The 24,864-nt window shown below is 48.5% G+C and overlaps 1 protein-coding gene across 2 annotated transcripts in view; it reads left to right on the top strand.

Annotated features, from left to right (window-relative positions):
• Positions 1–24,864, top strand: part of STKLD1 (serine/threonine kinase like domain containing 1) — a 376,807-nt gene that overhangs the window by 238,151 nt on the left and 113,792 nt on the right. For both annotated transcript variants that reach the window (XM_086924725.1, XM_086924724.1), the window contains exon 18: positions 3,558–3,637. In XM_086924725.1, coding sequence (XP_086780851.1) covers positions 3,558–3,637 — 80 coding nt within the window. The remainder of the gene's footprint in view (positions 1–3,557; positions 3,638–24,864) is intronic.

Raw genomic sequence — 24,864 nt, 5'->3', positions numbered from 1 at the left:
GGCATCATCGGCGGAGGAGATGATGGTGATGTCTTGTGATTGGATGATGTTGGCGAGCAGAGTCATATATATGTTAAAAAGAGTGTGGCTGAGGAACGATCGCTGTGGAACACCGCATATCAGTTTCTTGGTCTCTGATGTGAAGAGTGGCAGCTTGAGCCTTTGGGTTCTTCCTGTAAGGAAGGGTCATATCCATTTGACAGCAGATCCTTGTATGCAAATCTTGTGTAGTGTTTGATGAGGGTGTTGTGGGAGACAGTGTTAAAGGCTGTGGACAGGTCAAGCAGGATGAGGGCCACTCTTTCGCCTCGGCCTGGGAGGTTTTGAGTGTTGTCAGTGGCTGAGATGAGTGATGGTTCGGTGCTGTGGTTCTTCTGATTGTGTGTTGTTTAAAAGATGGTGAAATTTGGGGTGGGGTGTGAGTTGCTTGTTAAAGGCCTTTTCAACCACTTTTGCAGGAAGATGGGTCGTACGTTGTTCAGTTGATTCAGGCCAGCTGTGGGGTTCTTGCGGAGGGCGTTGATTTTTGCAAGTTTCCATTCATATGGGAGAGTGGCGGGTGTGATGGAGGGTGCTGCTGATTGGTGATATTCCCAGGGTGTACATGTGGTGGGGTCATGGGTCCGTTGTGGCCCCTAAGGGATGGGCTGCATGATTCCACTGTGTCATTTCTGGTGCAGGTTGTCCATTCGGTAAGGTGGCAATGGTGGTGGGTAGGTTTGTAATGAGTTCCCTGGGGTAGGATTGGTGTGCAAAACTGCTATAGATGTTTACAATTTTGCTATGGAAGAAGCCAGATAGGTTGTTGCAGAGTTGTTGGGAGGCCGCAATGCTGTTTAGGACAAGGTGAAATCCTTGGCGATCGGGAAGATCTCCGTGCAGCTGTTGAAGCTTCCTTCAATGTGGTCCATCAGTGCATTTTTCTTGGCGGCTCTAATTTACTGGTGATAGCGTCTAAGTGCAACCTTGAAGGTCGTTCTGTTGGTGGTGCCGTGGCTGGCTCTCCATTTCCTTTCTAGCTGTTTGCAGTGTTGTTTGGTGTCTCAAAGGTCTTCTGTGTACCAGCTGGCCTGCTGGTTTGATCTACTATGCTTGCTGGGTGCGTGGGAGTATGCTCAGTTCTTGATCCAGTTGTTGAAGTTGTTGATGTCCTTGCTGAGATTGTCTGTGGCGTTAGGCTGGTAAAGGCACTGAGCCCGTCTGCTTCTGTGCATTTGTTCCAGCTGAAGCTTGGAGTGCCGAACCTGGTTGACTTCAGGTGTGTTGATTTGGAAGTACATGATAGAGTGGTCAATCCATGTAAGCTGTGTGGTGGGGTTGTAGTTCATGTTGTTGCTTGTGGTGAAGATGGGGTCCAGTGTGTGTCCTACGGTATGTGTTGGTTCTGTGAAAAGCTGGGTGAGTCAAGCTTTCGAGGAGTGCTGTGGAACAATGGTCATTTAGGTCTTCCAGGTGAAACATGAGGAGAATGTAGGCTCTGGAGTCGATAGTGAGCAGAATGACAGTCGGCAATGAGGTTGGTAAAGGTGACTCAGGATATAGCGGAGGGTTCTGTTCAGGGTGAAATTGTCAGAGATTTGCAGCTTGAAGTGCAGGTGTTCCATGAATGAGGTGACGCTCTCTCTGGATGTAGTGCTTTTGATGGAACGATAATGAGTCCTCTCCTGGCTTGTGAATGCGGCCCCTCCGAGCAATCTTGTAGCCCGTTATGATTGGTGTACCAATGTCGGGAGCCAATGAGGGGTTGAGCCAGGTCTCTGTGATGCAGAGGCTGGCGGGTACACAGCTGCTCAGAAGGTCCAATATTTCAGCTGTGTATTTGCTGATTGCTCGTGTGTTGAGAAGCATGCATGAGTTAGAAGTGGATGTGTGTGTTTGCTATGGTGTGTGGTGTTGGGTGGGAGTGTAGGCATTGTTGGCGCTTGTGTGGTGTGTGTGTGTATGTTGGGAGGGGGTGTTGAGGGCGTTGCTGGTATTTGTGTGGGGTGTGTGTGGATGACTGCTTGAAAATTAGCAGTGAGTGCAGGTTAAATCTCCTACCGTGGTGTGAGGTACTGCATAGCAGCAGTTGGGGGAGGGCATCTGGGTTTAGTGACATAAGGAGTGCTGCAGAGTATTGCTGGGTGGTGATCAAACCAGGGTTCCTGGCACTGTCCAGGTGAAGAAACACTTGCCTTTGGCGCACCAGTGGCATGCCCGGTGCACGTCCATGATGTAACTGTCATTAAGCCGCTCGTCGGAGGGTGGGAGGAGTCCAGAGTGCCATGATGCCATTTCCTGTGCTGATGCGAAAAATTGAGCCCAACCTATTTCTCTGTCATGGGAAGATTGTGGCAGGACTTTGCGATTGATGCACTTTGATGAGTTATACAATAACACATGCCTAGGGACCTTTGACATGAATGCCAGTCAGTAGAAAGACTGAAGACCACAGTACGAATGCTGGTGTTTGAGGATGCTTGATCTGCCATAGGAATTCTACAACCTAGACAACCCGAAAACCATTGTATTACTGCTAGAGCCTCAAAGATGCGAAGACCCTCAACCAGCTGTTAAAGCCCAGAACGTATAGAATGTGGCATCTCAGCTTGAACCCGGACGTTCCTATGCACTCGGGCCTCCACAGCCTAGAAGATCAGAGAATCTTGGTAGGGCTGCTAGGTCCCAGCACCTTGGCACAGGAAAGTCTTTCTGGCGGCCGAGAACCGAAGGTCCTCTGGATTCTTCAGTGACTGCTAGAGTGCTAACAGTCTTGAAGACTTCTAAAGCTCACAAGGCCCTTAGAGCACAATCTACCAACTAGACTTGTGAATGTTCTCGAACAACAGTTTGTGTGTCAGCGCCCAGAAGACCATACAAGAGTCAGGAAAGCTCTTGGCTTGTTCGAATGTACATCAGCGGTGTGCAGCAGGTTAGGCGGCTGAACTAACTAAGCTCTGAAAGTATGCGATGATTGCTAAAGCATAGAACATTGCCAAAGTGTGCTGACACTGCTGAAGCTTGGAAGACCCTAAGTGTGATGCAACACAGCTGGGGCGTATAAGGTCATTGAAGTGCGCATCACTGCTCGAGCCTCACTGGTACTCACTGTTTCAGCAAGAATCTTATAAAAATACAAATTCAAAAGATCTAGACATTTTTGGTAGGTAAATCTGGCAAAGTTTAACATGTTAATGGGGGTCTAAGTGTAATTTGCGGATGCAAAAGCCCCTTCTTCCTCGCACCTGATTTGCTACTGTGCACTAATAAGTACTGCATTTGCACCCGCCTGGAGTGCATTATGATTCTTAGATCGGTTTGCATGGGAGATCACCTTCAGGCAGGACATGCTATGTGCGTGCAAGTCATGCTAGGCCTTAGTGTATAGGAGGGTAAATTGAGTTCACACCAGCTGTACTAGCAATGCATACATTTAAATGACACCATAGGATAAGAAACAACATATTTTGTGCTTGAAAGTAGCATATGGTTCTATAAGTCATAAAGAAATTTGAGGGAAAAACCCAAATATCACTCAACAAAATATCTATACCAACTACTGCTTGACTCTCTTGCAGATGATGCCCTGCCAGAACTGAGGTCCCAGGATGTGGCGCAGATGCTGGAGAAGATTAAACTCCGGTTTGGTTCCACTGAGGTAGGTTTTCGTTATTTTGCACTGAAATAGATATATTTACTGGTTTCCTGGCGTGTTCATGGCTGGTGCTAGTACTAACAGGAATGCCCTGGAAAATACCCTGAAAAAAGCCCAGAGGCCATAAAATGTGGTGTAAATGCCTGAGTCTACACTACATAATTAGCGGGGCTATTACTCCTATGCCCTCCCTGAAGGCTGCCATTACCGGCGGGGACCAGCCATTACATATTGGTTCCATGTGCCCCAACATGCACAGAATCTACACTGCCAGCAACAGCTGACTTACACTGCCAAAGATAACCACAGAATTCCAATGGGGTGCACTACACTCACAGAATGTGCTGGCGTTGCAATTTACAGGTGTGTCTAGATAGAATTACAACCACTTCTAGCGAGGGGGGGGGGGGGGGGGCGACTACCAGATGTAGTATGTAATTTTAAAACAACAGACACCTTGTGTAGAATGATAACATGATATGAAATATCAAACAACATAAAGCTTACAAACTCTATTAGCCAAGAAAGAACAATTTCAGCGAAAAGTGCACAGTGAATGTTTGAATAAAACACAGTTTTCCACTTGAATATAAACACCCTTAAAACCAAATATATGTACTCTTAATACTCTGAAAGTAAGGGGGTATACAGTTAAATTCCAAGGTTTTAATTTATGATTTAATACTAGCCTGGAAAAGGCCTCAAGAGTGTATCTTCCAGCTAAAACAAAGCCATGATTTGCGTTTCTCACCTTTGACATATTTTGTGATTAGGCCTTCTTCTTTGCTGCTTAGACCAGTGTTGGGCAATTAGGATTGCACAATTGGATGCCTGAACTATCAAGAGGTAGGCTCCAGGAATGTGCACCATCTAACCACTGGTTAAAAAAAGCTGGCATCACCCAACATGATTGTATGATGATGAGAAGTGACAAGTGTGCTGCAGTCGATTGTCGAAAGCGGAATATCAAGGAATGTGGGTCAGCACCGCCTATGGAACTAGGAATCATGAGGTTGAGTCCCAGATATCCAACTCAAATTGTGCAACCTAAAGCATGTACTTCATCTACCAGGGCCTTTTTGTACCCCTAGAAATAGACATTAGGGGTTCTTTATTAGAACCCTGTGTCACTTTTGCACCACTTAGTGGTACATGCGTGCCGCAGGCCTCTCATTTCTATTTATGAAGCCGCGCAAAGCCACCCTGCATGGCTTTGAGTAGGTTCATAAATCCTGAGTAAGGCGACAAAGCGCTAGTTGCTGTGAGCCTTACTCGGCGCCCGGGAGGCGTTGCATGGGCATTGCAGTGGGTCTTCTCTCGTAAAACCCATGGAATTTGATGCTGCCCCAGACTTACAAAACCATGAAAACCTGGGGAAGCGTCACATCTGTACGCCTCCAAAGACCAGGTTTAACAAGGAGCAATATATTCATTTCTCCTATTTTTCTTTTTCCATGTGTGGTGCATACTGCAGCAAGCACAAGATGATTAACGGAATGTTGAAACTTTTCAACACTCACCCCCAGTCAAGAGTTCTGGGTTTAATCCATCGTTCTTTTGATCACTATGCCATCCCAGTTTGGAGCCAGTCAATATGCAAATCGGTCTTGACCCTGTTCCTCATGGGAACAGGCTAGGTCCTCTCTGGACCGGAAACAATCATTCTGGGACCAGTTTCGGGGTATCCCCCATCATCAGCCAGGCTAGCTTGAATTCAGTGGCAGAGCAAGCAAGGGACCCACATCTGGGCATACCTTTGGCCACTGAAGGCAAACATGAACACAAGATGCTGGACAGATTGCTGAAACTTTTCAACCATCAGTCAGGTTAGCATGAATCCAGTGGCACAGTGAGCAAGGGACTCATGTTTGGTGTGGGAAGCAGGCTCTGTATATGGTATCCCGCTAGGTGGTTACAATGTGCACAGAGTTGAGGGGTTCCCCAAAAGTGTACAGGGCTCAATGTAAAGTCCAAAGTACTCTATTAGTGGTCGTGTGGCCAAGCAGCCTTAGGCCTGACACAGGGGAGTGTAAGACATTTATTGCACAAAATTGACAAAAATGGACACACAACTCAAACAGGGAATCCTCACCAAATTTATAAAACTAAGCTTTGCTTGTCTTTTATTTTAAGACCAAGATCTTCGCAATAAGGTAAGTACGTTTTAAACTAAAAACACTTTTCACTTTAAAAAGTCAACACTGAACAGTTAAATGTTATCCCTTGGAGGAAAACAATAAAGCGCTTTAACATGTAAGTACAACACTTACAGGGATCAAAGTCAGCAAGGGTCAGATGAGTGCCAACACTGCACCACCAGCAGCACAGGGGCACCTGGATGCAGAGGTCAAAATCAGAGTTCGTCCCAATGTATTTCAATGGAAACTGGGGGTGCTTGGAGCCACACTGCTTGCAGGCGAGGAAATCGGTTGCAAAGGTCAAACTTTGGGGGTAAGAACCAGCACTGGGGGCCACAAAGCAGCACCAAAAAATAACCACCAGCGGCAAAGGGGCGGGCTGGTGCTGGGTGCAATTCCATTGTTGGGCACCCAATGCTTTTCAATGAGGATTCTGTTTCCAACATACATGCTGCAGGCATCACACTGGAGGTTGTAGGAAGGAGACCAATGACAGTAGAAGTAAGTAGATATGTAGGGGGAACTTAAAGGGAACTGATGATACAGCTCACCAAGGCCATGGGGCTTTGACTGCAGGGGTGCTTTTCAATGTCACAGTCTTCTTACTGGAGCCGGTCAGGGGGAGCCTCTGGATTCACACTTCAGGAGCCGTCGTGGAGGCCAGGAGAGGTCAGCCAACACTGGATTTGAGGTCAGGATCGCTGGGGAGACTTCACTGGACAGGTGAGCCACTCAGACTCAGGCCGAGGGTGTTGGGTGCAGAGTGGGCAGGAGATGCGGATCCACCTGGATCCGGGGTCTTTGGAGTTTAGGTTCTTCTGGACAGGTCCGCTGTCCACAGGAGATTGAAGGCATTACTTTTCTCATGGTTTTCACAGGTTGCAGGGTCATCGAAGCTGGAGGCAGGCTGGTAGGCCTGGGGCTGAGATAGTCATCATCTTCAGGGTCTTCCTTTCATCTACTTATCTAACAACCCTTTCACCCACTTATCTAACAACCCTTTCACCCATCCATCCTTTAACCCACTCATCTATTGTAGGAAGCTGGCTCTGTATATATTACTAGCAGCCCGTCCTGACGTTGTCCTGGTATGAATTGCTGCCGGCCAGTAGTATATTGTTTTGTAGGATTTCGGTTTGATAGCATTTCTTATCTGTGACAGGCCCGTGAAACGCTCCGATTCACAGTGCACTGCTGATGCACTTAAGAGTGCGCGTTCAGTAGTGTGTGAACTCGAGTTTCCCTACTTTATTTTTCCTTGCAATATTATATAGCGCGAACTCGACAACATGGCATGAGCACAATTTACATTACAGAAGAACACATTCATTTGTGGTAGGCACAGGGAGACAAAGTGATTTGCCTGGAATCATTGGATGTTGAGCTGATGCCGAGATTCGAACGAAGCTCCCCAGCTCTAAAGTTCGCAATTCTAGAACTTGTGGCGGGAGGTGTGTCTAAAAGTGTATGTCGATGCTGGCCATCAATGACAGAGACCTGTGCATTTTTCAAATGGGTGGTGAAAAAATATGAGTATGTTGCTGGAGATGTTGGCCGTCGTGCCACCAATGTACTTACCGGGGGAGTGTAAACACCCATTATTCCGCATCTTTCTTTCCGCATACCATCACTCCGCATACTTTCATGACGAAAGTACCATGACTCCGCAATGCCATTATAACGCATGTCATTACATTTTATATGATTTTACCACGCATACATTTACAACGAAATTCGTTGTAAATGCATGAATGGTAAAAGCATGTTTTTTTTTTAATGTTTGGATAAGGTAAGTATGGGTATAGGGTTATATGTTTTAGGGTACTGAGGTATATGCTTTGGGGTGTTTGGGTATTTTAAGGGTTCAGATATAGTTTTGGGTTATGGGGTACAGGGGTAGTTTTAGGGTTTAGGGATAGGTATGGGTTTTGGGGTACAGTGGTATTTTTAGGGTTCAGGGCTAGGTTTGGGTTTTGAGGTATAGGGGTATTTTTTAGAGTTCAGGGGTAGGTTTGGGTTTTGGGGTACAGGGGTATTTTAAAGGTTCAGGGCTAGGTTTGGGTGTTGGGGTACATGGGTATTTTTAGGGTTCAGGGCTAGGTTTGGGTTTTGGGGTGTAGTGTAGTTCCTATATTCCCAATAGGCTCTGCGCATTGGAATAACATAAACAGCAGTGTAGATGTAGGACTGAGGTCATCTAGGTCTGGAGGGGTGTTCTCAATAAAAAGGTGTTATTTTATTGAGCAGTCTTCTTTCTCACGCAAGAGAAATTAATTGCCACAATTACAATACTTATCATAAAGTAAAGTGCGTACAGTAAAAGTAGTATTATGAAATAATACAAGTAGTATTATGAAATAATACTGTAAAAGCATTGATATGGTTTCTTAGCCATATGATATTTTAAAATGGATAAAATATTTACATACATTAAAACATTGACTAACAAACTCAACTGGTGCTTCTAAGATACGCCTACCCCTGACCTAACCCTAATACGTGGGAAGGAGTAAGTAAGTTGCAGTTTTAAGTTAAGTTAGGATTTTGCCAAGTATCGGAATCTGAAAGAGACACGTTAGGGATAGATTCCTTACCTTAGAATATCCCCAGGCGTCAGACTGGATCCGGAAACGTTTGCGTAGCAGTACCCTTGCGTGTTGGTAGGCGTCGTCTGCGGCTCCGCATCCATCGTCGGCGTTGTGGGCGCCGTGATGACGTCGTCGGAGTACTTAGACGCCGCCTCCGCGTGCTGACGTCAGTCTTCTTTTTTCCGCGCCAGCCAGCGCAGATCTGGAAAGAGCAGTTATCCAAGTCAATTTTTGACTAACTTTTTGGATCAATTTTTGATCATTTCTCGTAGTCTAACGACTCCGATCGGTGCCTTAGGGATGCCCGGGTTTAAGCACTGTGAGGAGTGCGACCGCACGATGTCGGTCACGGACCCTCACCGCTTGTGCCTAACTTGTCTAGGTGTCGACCACGACGACGAGGCCTGCCCCGACTGTCGGGCCCTCTCGAGGAAAGCCAGGCGGGAGCGGTCCCGCAGGCGGCTCGAACTCCGGCAGTCGGCCCCGCGCCGAGTGAGGTCCCGGTCCCGGTCCCAAGGGAGGTCGAGGGACAGGTCGCGGGGACGGAGCCGTCACAGCTCCGGGAGTCGGCACCACTCCTCCGGGTCCAAGTCGTCAGGTAAGAAGCACAAGAAGTCGATGAGACGTCATCGCTCTTCTGACTCCCCCCCGACGCTCGCGCGATGCGGCCGGGGGTTCGGGTGACACCGCCCAAGCGGCTCCTTCGGAGTCGCAGGCGTCTCGTCCCGCCCCACACCCTCCGGTCCCTGGGCAGGACGCGACGCCGGAGGAGATTGAGCGCTTCCTCATGGCCATGAGGTCCTTTTCTCCTCCGACGGGTTCCGCGGTGCCTTCGGGCCCAGCGGACCCGTCTAGGGGCCCTAGCGGGTCGGGGGCTTCGACACCGATGCCGTCGGGTGCTTCGACACCGACGCCGTCGGGTGCTTCGGCCCGACGCCGCCGGTGCCTTCGGGCCCGGCGCCGCAGGGCCCCACGATCCCGGCGCCGCAAGGAACAGCGGCTCCGGCGCCGCCGGCACCTTCGGGCCCGGCGCTGCGGGACGCCGCTGGCCCTTCCTCGGGCTCTGGATCATCACCGGTGGACCTTACAACCCCCCGGCGTCGGTCCATCGGGTGTCACCTCCGGCGCCGTTCTCGGGCGGCGCCGCCCCGATACCTCCTTTGCTTCGGTACCGACATCGGAGCGGCTCCGCTGGACGCCGCACCCGACGCCGTTTGGAGATTTCCACTTCTACGAACCGAACCCATTCAATTACAACCCTGAGTCTCAGGAGATGGGTGAAGAGGAGGATTGGGAGGGGTCTGAGGACCCTCTGACCAAGGAGTGTCAGTCTCATGAGGACTGGGCAGGAGACCTTGGGGAGGCCAGTGGCCTGGACACCTCTCCAGACACTGGTTTTGTCTCTCCTCCTACCGTGGCTTCGGAGGAGGGGGCTACCTATGGTGTGGTGTTCACGAGGGCTGCCAAGGCCTTGGGCCTTGAGTTCCCCGTCGCGGCCACGAGGACTAACCTCCTCACAGAGGTCCTTAAACCGCAGTCATGCTCGGCTGAGCCTCTGCTGCCCATTAATGAGGCCTTGACCGACATTCTTTTGGGCACTTGGTCCAGGCCCGCTACGGGTTCGCCCGTAGATAGGAACGTGGCCAGACGCCACCGCCCGGCTCCGGGTGACCCATGTTTCCTGTCTTCCCACCCCACCCCGAGAGTCTGGTCATCCAGGCCTCTAATTCCCAAACCGCATTCTCGACGGCTCCGCCGGACAGGGAATCCAAGAGGTATGAGAATTATGGTAAAAAGATATTCTCCTCCCTTAGTTTGGGACTGCGGTCTTCCAACACCGCGTGCCTCTTGGGCCGCTACACCCACTCTCTGTTGGAGACGGTGGCGGAGGTGCTGCCAGAGTGCCAGTTGGAGGTACGGGCCAAACTCGGCCAAGCCCTTGTGGAGGGCCGAGATGCAACCAAGTATTCGATCAGGTGTGGTCTGGATACCACTGACTCGCTAGGCAGAGTGATGGCTACGACGGTGGCGGTGAGACGCCACGCCTGACTGAGATCCGCCAATTTTTCGGCAGATGTCCAGAATACTCTGATGAAGAAAAGAAGGTCGAGACCATTCCATCACATATTTATACGATACTGTACATGTGCTAGAGGCTGAGGTAAAATATTGTCTCTAACGTCTCTAAAAATAGAAGCTCTGTTTCCTAAGAATAGTTCTACTTTAAGCAAAGTACCATGTGCCGGAAAAAATGGTTTATATTTTTGATTTGAAAAAAAAATAATTTCGGGGGAAAAAAAATAGTTCCAAATGTTTTCAGTTGCTTTGTTTAACAGAACTAAAGGCCAAATTCAGAGTTGAGGGAACGCTGTGTGCTTGTTGTTTAAAAAAGTTATTCTCGGGGGCGTGGCTAGCAGCCAAGCATGGCGGCCGCATAGCGAGTGAGCTCCTGAGGGCACTGTAACCTAACAGCATATCCGACCAACTTATCCGATACCCAGCCCACCTGAAGCGGGGGCGTTCGGGTCCGGGACTGAAGCGGTGCTACCGGTCCGCTTTTGGACTGAATTGGAGGTCCGGAACCAAGAGGATTCCAAGCATCAATCCTGGGCCTACTGGCAGGAAAGCAGCGCCGGCCTCGCGTGACACCCAGACCCCGGCGGAAGTGCGACCAAGCCGGCAGAGAGGGGTAGCCCGCGCTCAGCCTGCCTGACACACTTGGCGACAGCGCCCCACAACACTCGTGCAAGCACTCCACCTTGCAGAGCAGACGTAACACGAAGGAAAGTGCGCCGCTGCGATCTCGACCCTCCCCCCCCCGGCAGACTGCGAGGAACGGTAGAGGCGATCTCCGCGACTCGCCTGGCCGCCGACTCGCCGTGGGAGCACAGACCAGCTCCGGCGAGGGGTGAGAGACTTCAGTGCCCCCGGGGGACGAAGCCAGACTATAGATCAGTGCAGGAGCTTACAGGGGAACCTCAGGGCCCGCATCAGCAACCCTGGAACAGGGACACAAATCCGGAATACTGAGGCCTGCCTGGCCTCTGGAGGGGCAACTACCCGAGACCAGACCCAGCGCACCTGAGAGTAGCGGACCAGCGCAGGGGACCACAATCGGAGGCAGCTGTGACCATTAGGGATAGCGAGGAGTAAGAGCCCACCGAGTCTATCATGCTCCACCACGACGGCCGGTAAGGCATACACAGAGGGCAGAGGAGGAAACGCTGTCCAGCATACATCAGCCTATTGCTCCCTGGCTAGTGCATATAAACTGTGAGACAGAACGTGGCGCTGGCCGCAAATACATAAGACGAGACTCCGGAATTCACGAGTTCCAGCACCATGGCGGGTAAAGGCATTCGGAGTGCTTCCACGCAGGCCAAGTTGGACAAATTTGCATACGGACAGCAAGGTCAGCAACACTCCGTAGGACGCACCTCCACGGGGAATGCCCACGACTCGGATGGCGCGAAGAAAATAACGCTGGAGGACATTATGAAGACACTCTCAGAGGTTAAAACTACAGTGGGCGCCATTTCCTCTGAGGTCTCCCTGCTGCGCGCCGACTTTCATAAAATGGCGGAGAGGGTGTCGCAGGTGGAGGTGGTCACAAAATCACTTGTGGAAGACACCTCGGACCTGCAGGTAGCCATGGAAAAGATGCAGAAAATAACCAAGCTCCTACATGACAAACTGGATGATCAGGAAGGGCGGTCGCGACGCAACAACGTGCGCATCCTTGGAATTCCAGAGACGGAGGGGAAGGGGGCCATGGACCTCTATGTAGAAGATCTCATCAAAAGCAAACTACAGCCCAAAGGCCTGTCCCACTTCTTCTCGGTAGAGAGGGCACACAGAGTCCCGGGAGGTCCGCCCAGGACGGGAGCGGCACCAAGGCCTGTGCTGGCCCGGCTTTTCAATTTTAGGGACAGAGACGCGATCCTACAGGCGGCAAGAAATTCGCCGCCGGTGCGGATCCAAAATGCAACCTTAGCCTTCTTCCCAGACTACACGGCGGAGGTGGCCAGACGTCGCAAGTCCTTCACGGAGGTCAAAAAAGCGCTACGGGACAGGGAGTTACCATACTCCATGCTATTCCCCGCTAAACTGCGAGTCGTAGCCGAAGGAAAGACCTGGTTTTTTGACACGCCGGAGGTGGCACAGGAATGGTTGGAGGGCTGGAGACCAGCAGGACAACGGCATCGCCCGCATCGAGACCGGCCGCAACATCGTACCGAAAAGACAGTGACCAGTCAAACCTCCCAATCGCCCCGTCAAGAGGGCGCGGAAGAAACGGAATCAGATCTTGAAAGGGATCCGCTGGACTCCGGACAATCGGCTCCGGTTTGAAGCCGAACTATATTTGTATGGGACTGAGTGTGCCGCGAGGGCCATGGATCTGGCGTGGCTGAGTAGGGTGGGCACAGGCAGTGCCCGTAAGGAACTCACCGACCCTACGAGCAAGTAAGATGACTGGGGGAGGAATAAAGCACTCTGCAAAGTTGGGGACACGGGCGGGGGTTGGTCCGTGGAGCAGGGTAGCAGGGTGGGGGGATGGGAACACAGTTTTCTTGTTAGTGTTTATGTTTTTGTTCATATTCATCAATCAGCATTCATGTTATACTGCCACCCCGACACTCACATGTCTCCTACGCAGACTGACACGAAACAGCACATGTGTTAGCCCTGAGGACGTGCTAGGTACAATACTCTCCTACCGGCTCCATGGCCAGGCCACTTAACGACACGCCCGCTGAGGGCTCCCCTGCCACTATGGGGATATCCCCACTGCGCATGTTAACATGGAATGTCAGAGGCCTGGGTGACAAAATCAAAAGAGGTCTGGTGCTGCAGGCCATAAAGCGACACAGCCCGGATCTGGTCCTCCTACAAGAAACCCACCTCATGGGGTCCACCTGCAAAGCACTTGATAGGCGTGGCTACACAATGGCGATACACGCGGAGTTCACCACCGGCTCCAGGGGTACGGGTGTACTGGTAAAGAAATCGTCCCCCTTCATCATAACCCGCCGAATGGCGGACGACCAGGGTCGTTTTGCTGCAGTCCATGGTCAATGGGAGGGCAGGTCCTTTAATGTGGTATCGGTGTATATTCCCCCAGCATTACACTCTGTGGCCCTGCTGCACTAGGCAAGTTTCTCCTAGACCTCCCTGATGGAGATACGATTATTGGAGGGGATTTTAATGCAATCATAGACCCACTTAAAGACACCTTTCCCTCTAGGGCCCGACCTCGGGGAAATGCACCACTCTCGGACTTTGTAGAAGCCCTAGGCCTTACAGACCTCTGGCGACAATTACATACCGAGGACACTCAGTACACTTACTACTCAGCTGTACATAATAGCTTATCCCGTATAGACTACTTTATGGCACTGGGGTTGGGGCTGGAAATGGTGGAAAAAGTGGACGTTCTGCCCAGGGGGATCTCTGATCATTCTCCACTTGTTCTGTCGCTCACCACCGGGGGGAAGAGATGTGCACGGCTCTACCCAATTTACCCCAATTTCTTGAAAATCCCCAAGATTCGGAAGAAACTCAAACTGGTAACAACGCAGTACTTTGAAGAAAATACAGGCACGGTGACATCACCGTCCATATTGTGGGAAGCATATAAGGCGGTCCTCCGGGGGGCGGCCATTGCAACAATAACGGGGTACAAACGGGATTCCAGAAAGGAACTCACAGACCTAGAACTGGCGCTTGACACAGCCAATACTGCACACATGAGAGACCCATCCCCAGCCACGACACACAATCTCATGGTTCGGCAACAACAATACCTAGCACACCTTAAAACGACAGAAAAGGGATACATAGCTAACACCAAACATAGAATATATGACGTGGGCGACAAGGCGGGTCGAATGCTGGCATGGCTAGATAAAAGAGGGAGTGGAGCGAGGGGTATTCAGAGATTGGACTCGGAGGATGGGCGGACACTGACACACCCAGAAGACATAGTTTGCACACTGGCACAACACTATCAAACAATATATACACCAGACAGGGTAGTCACACAGCAAATGGCAGCGGCAACTCTAGCAGATATTGCCATCCCCAGTATCTCGCAGGAAGACAGGGATACCCTGGAAATAGACCAGACGGTGGAGGAAATTCAACTGGCGATCCAGGCGTTACAGTCTGGAAAAGCACTAGGCCCGAACGGGATACCAGTAGAATGGTACAAGTCCATGGCTCCAGAACTCAGTACCCCATTGCTGGCCATGTATTTGGACAGCAGGGACAAAGCAGAATTGCCGCTGGATCAGCGTACGGCCACAATTGTGGCAATACCCAAACCGGGAAAACCCCCGACTGAGTGTACCTCGTATCGCCCGATATCACTGCTGAATATTGAGGCCAAGATATTGGCTAAGCTTCTAGCCACCCGCTTGCTGCCCCACCTCGGTACCCTGATCCACCCTGACCAGTCAGGCTTTATGCCTCATCGGAGCACTGCGATGAATCTCCGGAGAGTACATAGTGTACTGGCCCGTGCACACCTCCTCTCGGAACAGGCAGCGATTCTCTCTCTCGACGCTAAAATGGCGTTCGACCTTGTGGAGTGGGAATATCTATTTCAAGTGCTAGAACGTGTGGGACTTGGGCCGAAATATATTGCATGGGTACGGCTGCTTTATACGAAGCCGGTTGCACAGGTGGGGGCCAACGGCCACATATCACCGGGATTCATGTTAGGCAGGGGGACTAGACAAGGCTGCCCCCTATCTCCCTTACTCTTCGCACTGGTGCTTGAGCCCCTGGCTATCCAGATCAGGTCTACGCCCTTATTTGCAGGCATTAAATGGGAGGAGGGTTGGGAGGACAAAGTCTCATTATATGCGGACGACATGCTTATCTACATGACTGCACCCGATACCGGCATCCCGGCCCTGTTAGATCTCTGTAATGACCATGGGCACACATCAGGTTACACACTAAATTGGTCGAAATCCATCGTCTACACACTGAAAGGCCCGGCGCCGAGGTTGCAGGATGGCTGTCCGCTGCTTACGACGACAGTCTCCTTCAAATACTTAGGTATTGTTATCACGAGCACGGAGGCGGACTTCTTTGCCAGTAACCTAAAACCACCTATAGATCGCCTGCGGGCGGATGTCAAGCATTGGGCGGCCCTCCCATTGACCCTACTGGGTAGGGCAGCGTTATACAAAATGATGGCGCTCCCGAGACTCCTCTATGTCCTAGAAAATACCCCACACCTGGTCCCGCCGCGATACTTCAAGCGGATAGTGGCGCTAGTTACGGCCTTACTCTGGGACACTGGCCCAGCACGTATAGCATACGATAAATTGGTTAAAGGCTGGTATGAGGGGGGTATAGCGCTCCCAAACATCCAACTATACTACTGGGCGGCTCAACTTAAAATCATAAACTGCTGGATCCACGCCCCAAAAGAAGACCCGGCCTATCGGGCGGACTGGACGCAGCTTGGGACGGAATGCATGCTGTCTGTGCTTTATAATAAATCGCAACTTAAAACCCTACTCGGCCCGACCAAACACACGGCGACTCTATGGCACATGGCGCAGGCCCGGTTGGGGTGGACAGGTCGAATCACCAAAATGACACCCTTGTGGGACACAAAGGCATTTGGGAACCTCAGAAGCTGTAAGGGATTTGGGCGGTGGGACTCCATAGGCATCTCTACGGTAGGGGATCTCTGGGACAAGGACACGGTCATACCATTTCCACACCTACAACAACAGTATAACCTTGGACCCACAGAAACATTCAGATATGTGCAAATTAGGCACGCATTACTGCGGGCGATTCCTACAGGCACCGCTCTACCGGACTCCTCCCCGCTAGAGGATAGACTATTAACGGAATTCATGGTCCAGAGCGCTACCTCCCTCACATATAAAAAACTTATCAATAATCTCAAAGACCCAACGTTGAAACTTAAAGAAAAATGGAAGGGAGAATTAGGCGGGACAGATGAATTTGAATGGAATGAGGCGCTGGCCTCCCCGAAAGAGGTGGGGATCTCCAGTAAGCTCAGGCTGGTGCAACTTAAAATCCTGCACCGCATCTACTATACCAGAACGCTGCTGCATAACATACAGAGAGCACCACATCCCTTTTGTTTGAGAGGCTGCGGGGAAGAGGGGACACTGCTTCACACACTCTGGGAATGCCCACAAATACGGGAATTCTGGAGACGAATAATGCGCTCGATCTCCCAAGCCCTCAAACACACGATATTACCTGAACCACGCAAGTGCCTTTTAAATATCTGGGACCCCAACGACCTGGGCAGATATGAATTGACTTGGGCAACGCTGGCTATAACTGTGGCCAAGCGGGACATAGCACAGAAATGGGGCGCACCAGAACTGCCCACCGCAGGTAGATGGGCCAAGAACTTAGACATACTAATGATAACGGAAAGGGCAGTGTATGTACTGCGCGCGGCGCCGCGCAAGTGGAACAAAGTGTGGGCGGCATGGAATATATACAGGGGGGAGATTTGTGACCCCTTACCGGAAGGAGAAGACCTAGACTCAGAGGGGGAAGAGGACTGATAAACAGATAAGGAGAGTGCACCTCAGGACACTGGGCTATGACATTAATAGCTTCGACCTGGCTATCTACTGTCGTGCGCATCGAGACGCTGCTGGTGTGGGGAGAGGGGTGGAGATAAAATGACAATGATGACACATGGTTGGGAGGGGAAGGGGAGTTGTTATTACTGTGTTATTAAAAATGATGATGATGTTACATTATATATGGAAGGGGGGGATAATAGAAGACTACAGTATAAGTGTACAGACCGTCTATTAACGTGTCCACGAGTCCTACATGGTTAACTTCACCGCACTCCTTGATGTACAGATGTTCCTTATTGCTTACAAACGTTGGAATGTACAACTGTCACCAGTACCTTATGAATGTACAAAACTGACTAATCATTATTCCTTCCTCTTAATAAAGTTTAAAAAAAAAAAAAAAAAGTTATTCTCGTTGTTCAGGGGAGAACATCATATCAGACTGGCTTGCAAAAAATTGGTCTACAACATCAGGTGAAAGTTCGACCAAGTTTGAAAATACTGAAACTGTGCAGTTCTGTGCGTGATTGCTATCATCGGTGTTTGGATCAGCAATGCTCACAGAAGGTTGTACCTGTTTGGTGTTGCTTTCCTCTCGTACTTCACCGCCACCTACTCGTAATCGTGAAGTCTCAACGAATGCAGTCATCAGAATAGGTAGCCGCTGGGGACAACACGTTGCAGGAGTCGTTACCGGACAAAGCAAAGTATCGATATCCATTGGTACTGCTGATGGTAGTGTAAGACAGACGTCCAACACGCATTCTTCTCCGCATAGCAGACATCGAAGCACAGGTAAGATGCAATCCTGCCAGATTGGTCTGAATGAAAGAAACCAAGTTGTACTCAAATCTCTTAGCCGGGCTAATCCGAGGACCATAGTGATACGGTCTCGGTAGCGTATTGCTAGGATCGTTTCTTCCATCGTTGCTGGAGTCTTGTCTGTGGCTTGGCTTGCCATATCAGAGCAGAAGGAACAAAAATAAAATTCCTGCTACGAGTCCCAAAATTAAAGGTAGGCCGCGAAAGACAGAATGGACAAAATTCGGTACGCTGCCCAAAACTATTTTAAATGGTGTTAACAGACCCGAAGCAATTGTCTTAAATACATGTGCGATGCCACTGGTATCAGACATGTTTAAAATTTGACTTAACATTTCTACGAAATGCACGGGGCAATTTGTCGATAAAAGGGTATGTATCTCTGATGTTGTCCTTACAACTTGCAGATCATACGTTTCTTTGGACGAGGTCAGCGGCACAGTTGTCTGTAAAAGAATAGACTTCATTCTTCTTAAAGTATCAATTAGAATAGAAGAGATATTCACATAAGGCCATATTGCCGCCTCCATGTCTGGATTGCTGTTTGGATACAATACTTGCATACAGCAAACGACCCCGGAAGTAACAGTTACGAGATACCATTCTCCTGGCACCATTCCACAACATCTGTGGTCAGTTATTATAACGTAGCTACCGTTGGAGAGTTGTCTGAAGAATGGTTCTATCTGTGTTGCAGGAGTGCCTTGCAGGTGACATGACAGGTTATTTGAAGACCCTTCGTAGGCTCCATGCAAGTTAATACCTTGACACAGAAGTGTACCGCTTAGAGATTTTTTACAATTATTACCACTAAGGAATACCTCCTTTTTCCCTTCACTATAACCTTTGTGAGTGTAAGGTAAATCCCAGGTTGATTTGATGTATCCTTTACCCAACCTTTCATACTGGCCTGCTGGTATATATTCTTGGCAATATTTAAACTGGAAAGTTGTTATCGGAATTGTAATTGTTCCGTGTATTATCCATTCAATGACAGGTCTCTCTGACATTGTCAATGGTAATCTCTCAAGTTTTTCAATGCTCAGAATCGTATAGTCTTCTCCTTTTTGTGCCAAACTGATTTGTTTATCAGTAAGGTTAAAGATAGAAAATAATGACGTTATGTTGATTAGACGCCATGGCATGTAGCCTGAACGTAGGTTTTGCAACATCCAGCCTAACTGTACAATAGAACGCAATTGGGACTGACCATGTTGTAATATTAGCAAGTCTTGCTCTATTATATCAAAGGCAGATGATACAATACTGTCCAGTGAATATATTCTGGAAGACAGAGTTGTTAACCCATTGTCCACTAGAGAAAGTGATTTTTCCAAATTTATACGATCAATTTCTCGTATTTTTTCTGCTGTTTCAATTTGCATTATTTTCCAAGCTTCGTTGTATGCAGCGTATATACTGGCCGCTATGAAACGTTTTTGATGCTGTTTGCGAGTTCCCAGTATGAAATATCGCAAGTCAGCACCTTCTTTAAGTAAAGTCAAGTGTTGCTTAATTTCAGCCAGTGTGGATTTCTGTAGCCACTCAAGGCATAATTTCCCGACACTGTATGTTGTAACTATCCCTGGATGTTGTCTCTGGGAATATCTTGGGTCTGGCCTGGTCAGTTTGTACCCCTGTCTCTTGTTCAGGAATCTATCTTGACAGTTATTTGTGTCTGTGGGCCAGATCAACCATTTTTTCCAATCAGGATTTGTTCTGTTTTGGTGAAAAATATGGGATACGTCTATCTCCACATCCGTAGTACTATTACTATCTGTGGTAAATATAATTTACCGTATTATTTTTCCGTATAATTACTGACAAGTACAAGAATAGCTCAATCAAATGAGAGGCAGAGTCCGTGGTATCTGAGTCATACGGGCTTTAATCAGGATGGCTCGAGCCATGGAAATCAGTTCCATCAATACAAGGGTTCGGGGGTATATGCAAAGATGGCAAAAAGATGTCAACGATTTATTAACAGTACATGGCATATATAGTAAAACTGTACAATGGCAATGGATACAGTAGGCGTGACAAGTGAAAAGTATATGATAAGAACACACGTGCGTAGCAAAAAGGCATGTACAAGGGTGTGCACGGAGGCGTGTGCTGGAAACGTCACAGAAAGTGTCATAAGTGGGTGGGTGCATAGAGGATTCTGCAGAGTCAGCTGAAACCTATGACCTGGGTGCGCGCGCAATAGGTATGACGTGTGATTGACGTGGAACTAGAGAAACTGGGGCTTTGACTTTAGCACTAGTAGAAGAGACAGATGTCTGGCATGTCAGATCGACCTGTTCCTATAACATATCTGATATCTTGTATTTGGGGGATGTTTAATCTGAAGTAAAAGGTCTCTCGGGCAGAGGCTATTCTATACTGAATGCATATGTGTCTAAGTGCAATGCACGGGGCCATGGGCCTACCATGGTAACGGGAGCAATGAATTAAATGAAGGAGACAGGAAGGCTTGGCCCTTTGCTCTGCAGCCGGGAATATGTTTACCTATATCACTAGACTGGAATGTGTTTTCGAGGAGGCTGGCTGATAACTTGAAAGCAAAATACTGTTTTGGCAGGCAGGCCAGGCCGAGCCAGGCACCGCTTCGCTTGGCAGGAAGTAAGGCAGAGGTCAGGGATGCATCTTCATGCTGCAGCTTTCAGAGGCAGAGACAGAAGTGGTTCGAAGGCAGAAATCAGGGCCTAGCTCGGCAGAGCCAGGAAAAACGTGAAAGTGCATCATGTAAAGACGTTGGCAAGGCATATTTAGGAACTGAATTATCGATCCATTCATGGTGGATCTGATAGAGGACATGTTAACGTTGGACGCAAATGTATTTGCGTCTTCAGATTTGGTTGTGGAGGGAAGTTACATGTACTTTGAACTCGTACATGGAGACGTTGGGGTACACGTTAGGGGACATACTTGGCCATAAAAATTTCAATTACCTCATTCCCTCCTTGGCCCCTACGTGCCCATCAAGATATATCTATTTTCATGAGACCATCTATCTGTTCATATAACATCATCTGTTCTTCTTTCTTTATTCGGGAATGGGAACGTGAACTTGAGCGGGGAATACAAGCTGTGGCGCACAAGCCGCAAATCGCTGGCCCACATTGTAAACATAGACAACAACTGAATACTATGGCCAATATAATTCCTAGGAATGACAGTAGCTTCCATCCCCAGGCTGATATTACACTCCAGAGCCAACCGGACCAAGTCCAGGAGCCTGGATTCTGGTGTATCTGCTGAGCTATTTCATGAAGCCTGGTGATAGCTTTGTATACTGATGGCGCGTTATTAGGAATAAACACGCAACAACTGGATCCGATGACTCTACAAGCTCCGCCCCTATCGGCCAGGATGACGTCAAGGACAAGGCGGTTCTGAAGAACAACAAGTCTCATAGCAGACTGCTCCTCTGTTAAGTTGCCCAAAGCAGAAGTAGTCTCATTCACTACTGCTTCGAGGATTCTTGTTAATTTACGTATCAGTTTACTATTTGAGACAGTGCCTAGATAAGGAAAGAATCATTTATTGAAATCTGTATATTGTTCCCATGTGGTTTCAGTCTGATCAACTATTGGGAGACCTCTCTTGTGTCTAACGAGATCGAGGCGGGAATTCCTGTGATAATCAGATGGGGCTAGAAAAACTGGTGGCAATAGGAATGCAATGAAACAGGTACCATCCCAATCTGGAGGTAGACGTACATAAGCTGTCTGACCACAAATAAAATAGGAATGTCGGGAAGCTTTGAATGTAGACTTGCCTTTATCACTGAATTCGACCACAGTAGTACAGTCACTGTGACCTAGATGCACTGAACCATTCTTTCTGACGCACAATACACCTTTTGCTGGTAGAACTGATATAGATGGCAAGTCTGGACTAGTCTCGGACTGAACATTTAGAATCATGAGGTTAAGTGTAAAATTGCCTAATCCATACACTTCATTTTCTAGATCGGTCCCTGTCATTTGTGGAAGACCTTCCTCATTTGGGAAACATGCTTTGTTCATAACCGTGTTCAGGTTTCCCCATATCCAATTGCCTTGGGAAACTCTGGATTCAGTGTCTAAAGAGGATATTAAACTAAACCATGCACCACAGGAACCATTATGTGTAAACGGGTAAGGAAAGAGGGGCAGAGCTCCCTTGTAGTTCTGATAGGGAGGGAGTCGGCCACATATCCAACAATTAGTAGCATTGTTGATCTGGTGAGAATGGTGTAACATACGAATGAATGTATTGTTGCTCAGCGCAAGTCGATAAGACAATTCATGTGGAGGCAGGGCACTAAACGTGTGCTCTGCAGTGTCATTAGAAAAAGAATGTGCAATAGGTAAGTACATATGTAACATCCAACTTATGATAATAATCGTAAGACTCAGAAAAAACATAATAAGTAATGTGCAGATGCAACGGCTTCGGAGATCCTTACAATATTTCTGTATCTTGATCTCCTGTCTATCTCTCTCTCTATTGGGGTCTATCTTATACATGTCAGGAACCTGTCTAACCGCTTCACCCAGGAGGGGACTTAAACAATTAAACTGTCTGACTTACTAGACCTCAATTTCAATCTGTACTCCTGCTGGGGAGTTTTCTCTAACAGGGGGAGTTTAGTATCAGTGTCTGGAATGCGGCAGTCCTGGGAATTGGTTTTTGGCGGAAGTCCATAAAAATTTTTCACATGGCTCGAGTGGAGCCAACCTTTTCTTCCTTCTACCTTGACTGCAGTCCTTGTAGTCAACAAAACGATCTTCGGCTCTTTCCAGCGGGGCTCCAGAGGACTTGACCGATCAAAATTGCGGACTACGACGACATCTCCTGGGACCAGTTCATGCGGTTTCACCTCGGTGTTGTCTGGGAAGGCTGCCGCGACCTGTGAACGACATGATAGTAGTGCAGACATCAAGGAGGCATGGTAATCTGTCAGCATAGTACTGTCAACATCCGTTATTTTACGTGGCATAGGCGTCCCCCACATATTAGGAGGCCTACCGAAGACCACCTCATACGGGGATAGCCCTGTCCTAGAATGAGCTACCATTCGCATATAAAAGAGGGCAACCGGTAAAGCTACCATCCAATCTACACCTTTCTCTTTACACACTTTGGTAAGACGGTTTTTCAGAGTCTGATTGTGTCTCTCTACGAGACCTGCTGCCTCGGGATGTCGGACACAGTGGAACTTCCATTGATAGCCTAACAGAAGTGAAACCTGCTTCATGAGTTCGGACGAGAATGGCTGACCGTTATCTGAATACACGACACGGGGCAAACCGTACCGTGGGAAGAATTCACGAACCAACTGCTTGGCAGTGGTCGGGGCAGTGTAATCTGGGACGGGATATGCTTCTGTCCATCTGGATAGGGCACATACAACTACGAGGACATACTTGAATCCTCGGCATCTGTCCATCTGGATATAATCCATCTGGAGGACTTCAAAAGGATGGTCGGGAGGATGAAATCTACCTCGTTCCACGGGAATACCTTTTCCTGGATTGAACTGACAACAGATCATGCAGGTACGCACTTTCTGTTTTGCTGCTGCTCGTAAATGTTTGTTGAACCAGAGGTTCTGTAAACTGTCTAACATGGCTTTCTCTCCTAAATGTGCTGGACTGTGTGCTGTATTGATGATAACTTGAACCATAGAGTCGGGGAGAAACCATGTGGTCTTTCCCTTCGTCATCCATCCCTGTTCTGTCTGGATCCCTCCTTGTTCAGTCCATTTCTTGATTTCGTCTGGAGTAGCATGTGTCTGTATGTCGATTACATCTTGTGTGGGATCCCTAACTGTCATGCAATGTGTTGGTGAGGTTACGTCAGTCTTTGTCATATCAGTTGCATGAGTATGAGTCTGAGCTGTATGTTTTGCTGTTCGATCTGCCAGGTCGTTACCCTGGGAAATAGCGTCTGTGACTTTGGTATGTGCTTTATACTTCATGATGGCTATTGCTGTAGGCAAATGTATTGCTTCCAACAGAGCTTGAATGAGGGGACCATGCTGGATCTTGGCTCCGTGAGAGGTCAAGAAACCTCTTTCTTGCCAGAGGACACCGAAGTCGTGTACGACTCCAAATGCATAACGTGAATCTGTGTATATGTTTACTTTAAGGTTCTTGGCTCGTATACAGGCTTGGGTCAGAGCAATGAGCTCTGCTGCTTGAGCTGACAGGGTGTCAATACGATGTGTTTCTATGACTTCAGTTTCAGTGGTCACTGCATATGCGGCCACTAACTCTCCTGTACTTGTTCTCATACATGAACCATCCACATAAAGTGTCAGGTCTGGATCGGGTAATGCAACATCTGTCAAGTCTTGTCTGGGCTTCGTGATTGTGTTAATGACATCCACGCAGTCATGTGGAGTAGGATCTGTTGTGCTTGATGTAAAAGTGTAGCAGGATTTAGTGTATTGCAGCGTCTGATCTCTATGTGTGGTTGAAACAATGTCAATTCATAACCGGTCAGTCGTGCTATAGTCAAGTGCTGAGTCTGTGTTCTATTTAGTAGAACTTCCACAGAGTGTGGAACCTGTACTGTCAATTGATGTCCCAATACAATGGAATCACTTTGTCTGATTGCTAGAGCTGTTGCTGCAACTGATTTTAAGCACGCAGGCAAGGCCTGGGCTACTGGATCCAATGTACTCGAAAAATAAGCACACGGTCTGTGTTTGTCTGCTTGAACCTGAGTGAGGACCGATAACGCTGTGCCATCGCGTTCTGTGACAAAAAGTGTAAAAGGTTTGCTGTAACATGGTGTTGCTAGAACAGGTGCTTGACATAAGGCTTTCTTTAATTCATCAAAATCTTGTGTATGTTCCTGAGTCCAAGGGAGAACAGTCGAAGACGCTGCCTCTTGTGTTGTCAACTGTATAAGTGGTTTAGCTAGAAATGCATATTGGGGAATCCATTGTCTGCAATAAGAAGTGAGTCCAATAAAGGCTCGTACTTCCTTCTGTGTCTTGGGTTGTGGTAGATGTGCAATTAACTGGATACGATCAGGTGTCAGCTGCCTACCCCACTTGGACAGCAAGTGCCCAAGGTACACCACTT

The sequence above is a fragment of the Lissotriton vulgaris genome, chromosome 5 (assembly GCF_964263255.1).
Source record: "Lissotriton vulgaris chromosome 5, aLisVul1.2, whole genome shotgun sequence".
In the NCBI taxonomy this organism is placed as follows: Eukaryota; Metazoa; Chordata; class Amphibia; order Caudata; family Salamandridae; genus Lissotriton; species Lissotriton vulgaris.
Note: the sequence above shows the minus strand (reverse complement) of the source record. Positions and strands in the feature narration are given on the sequence as shown.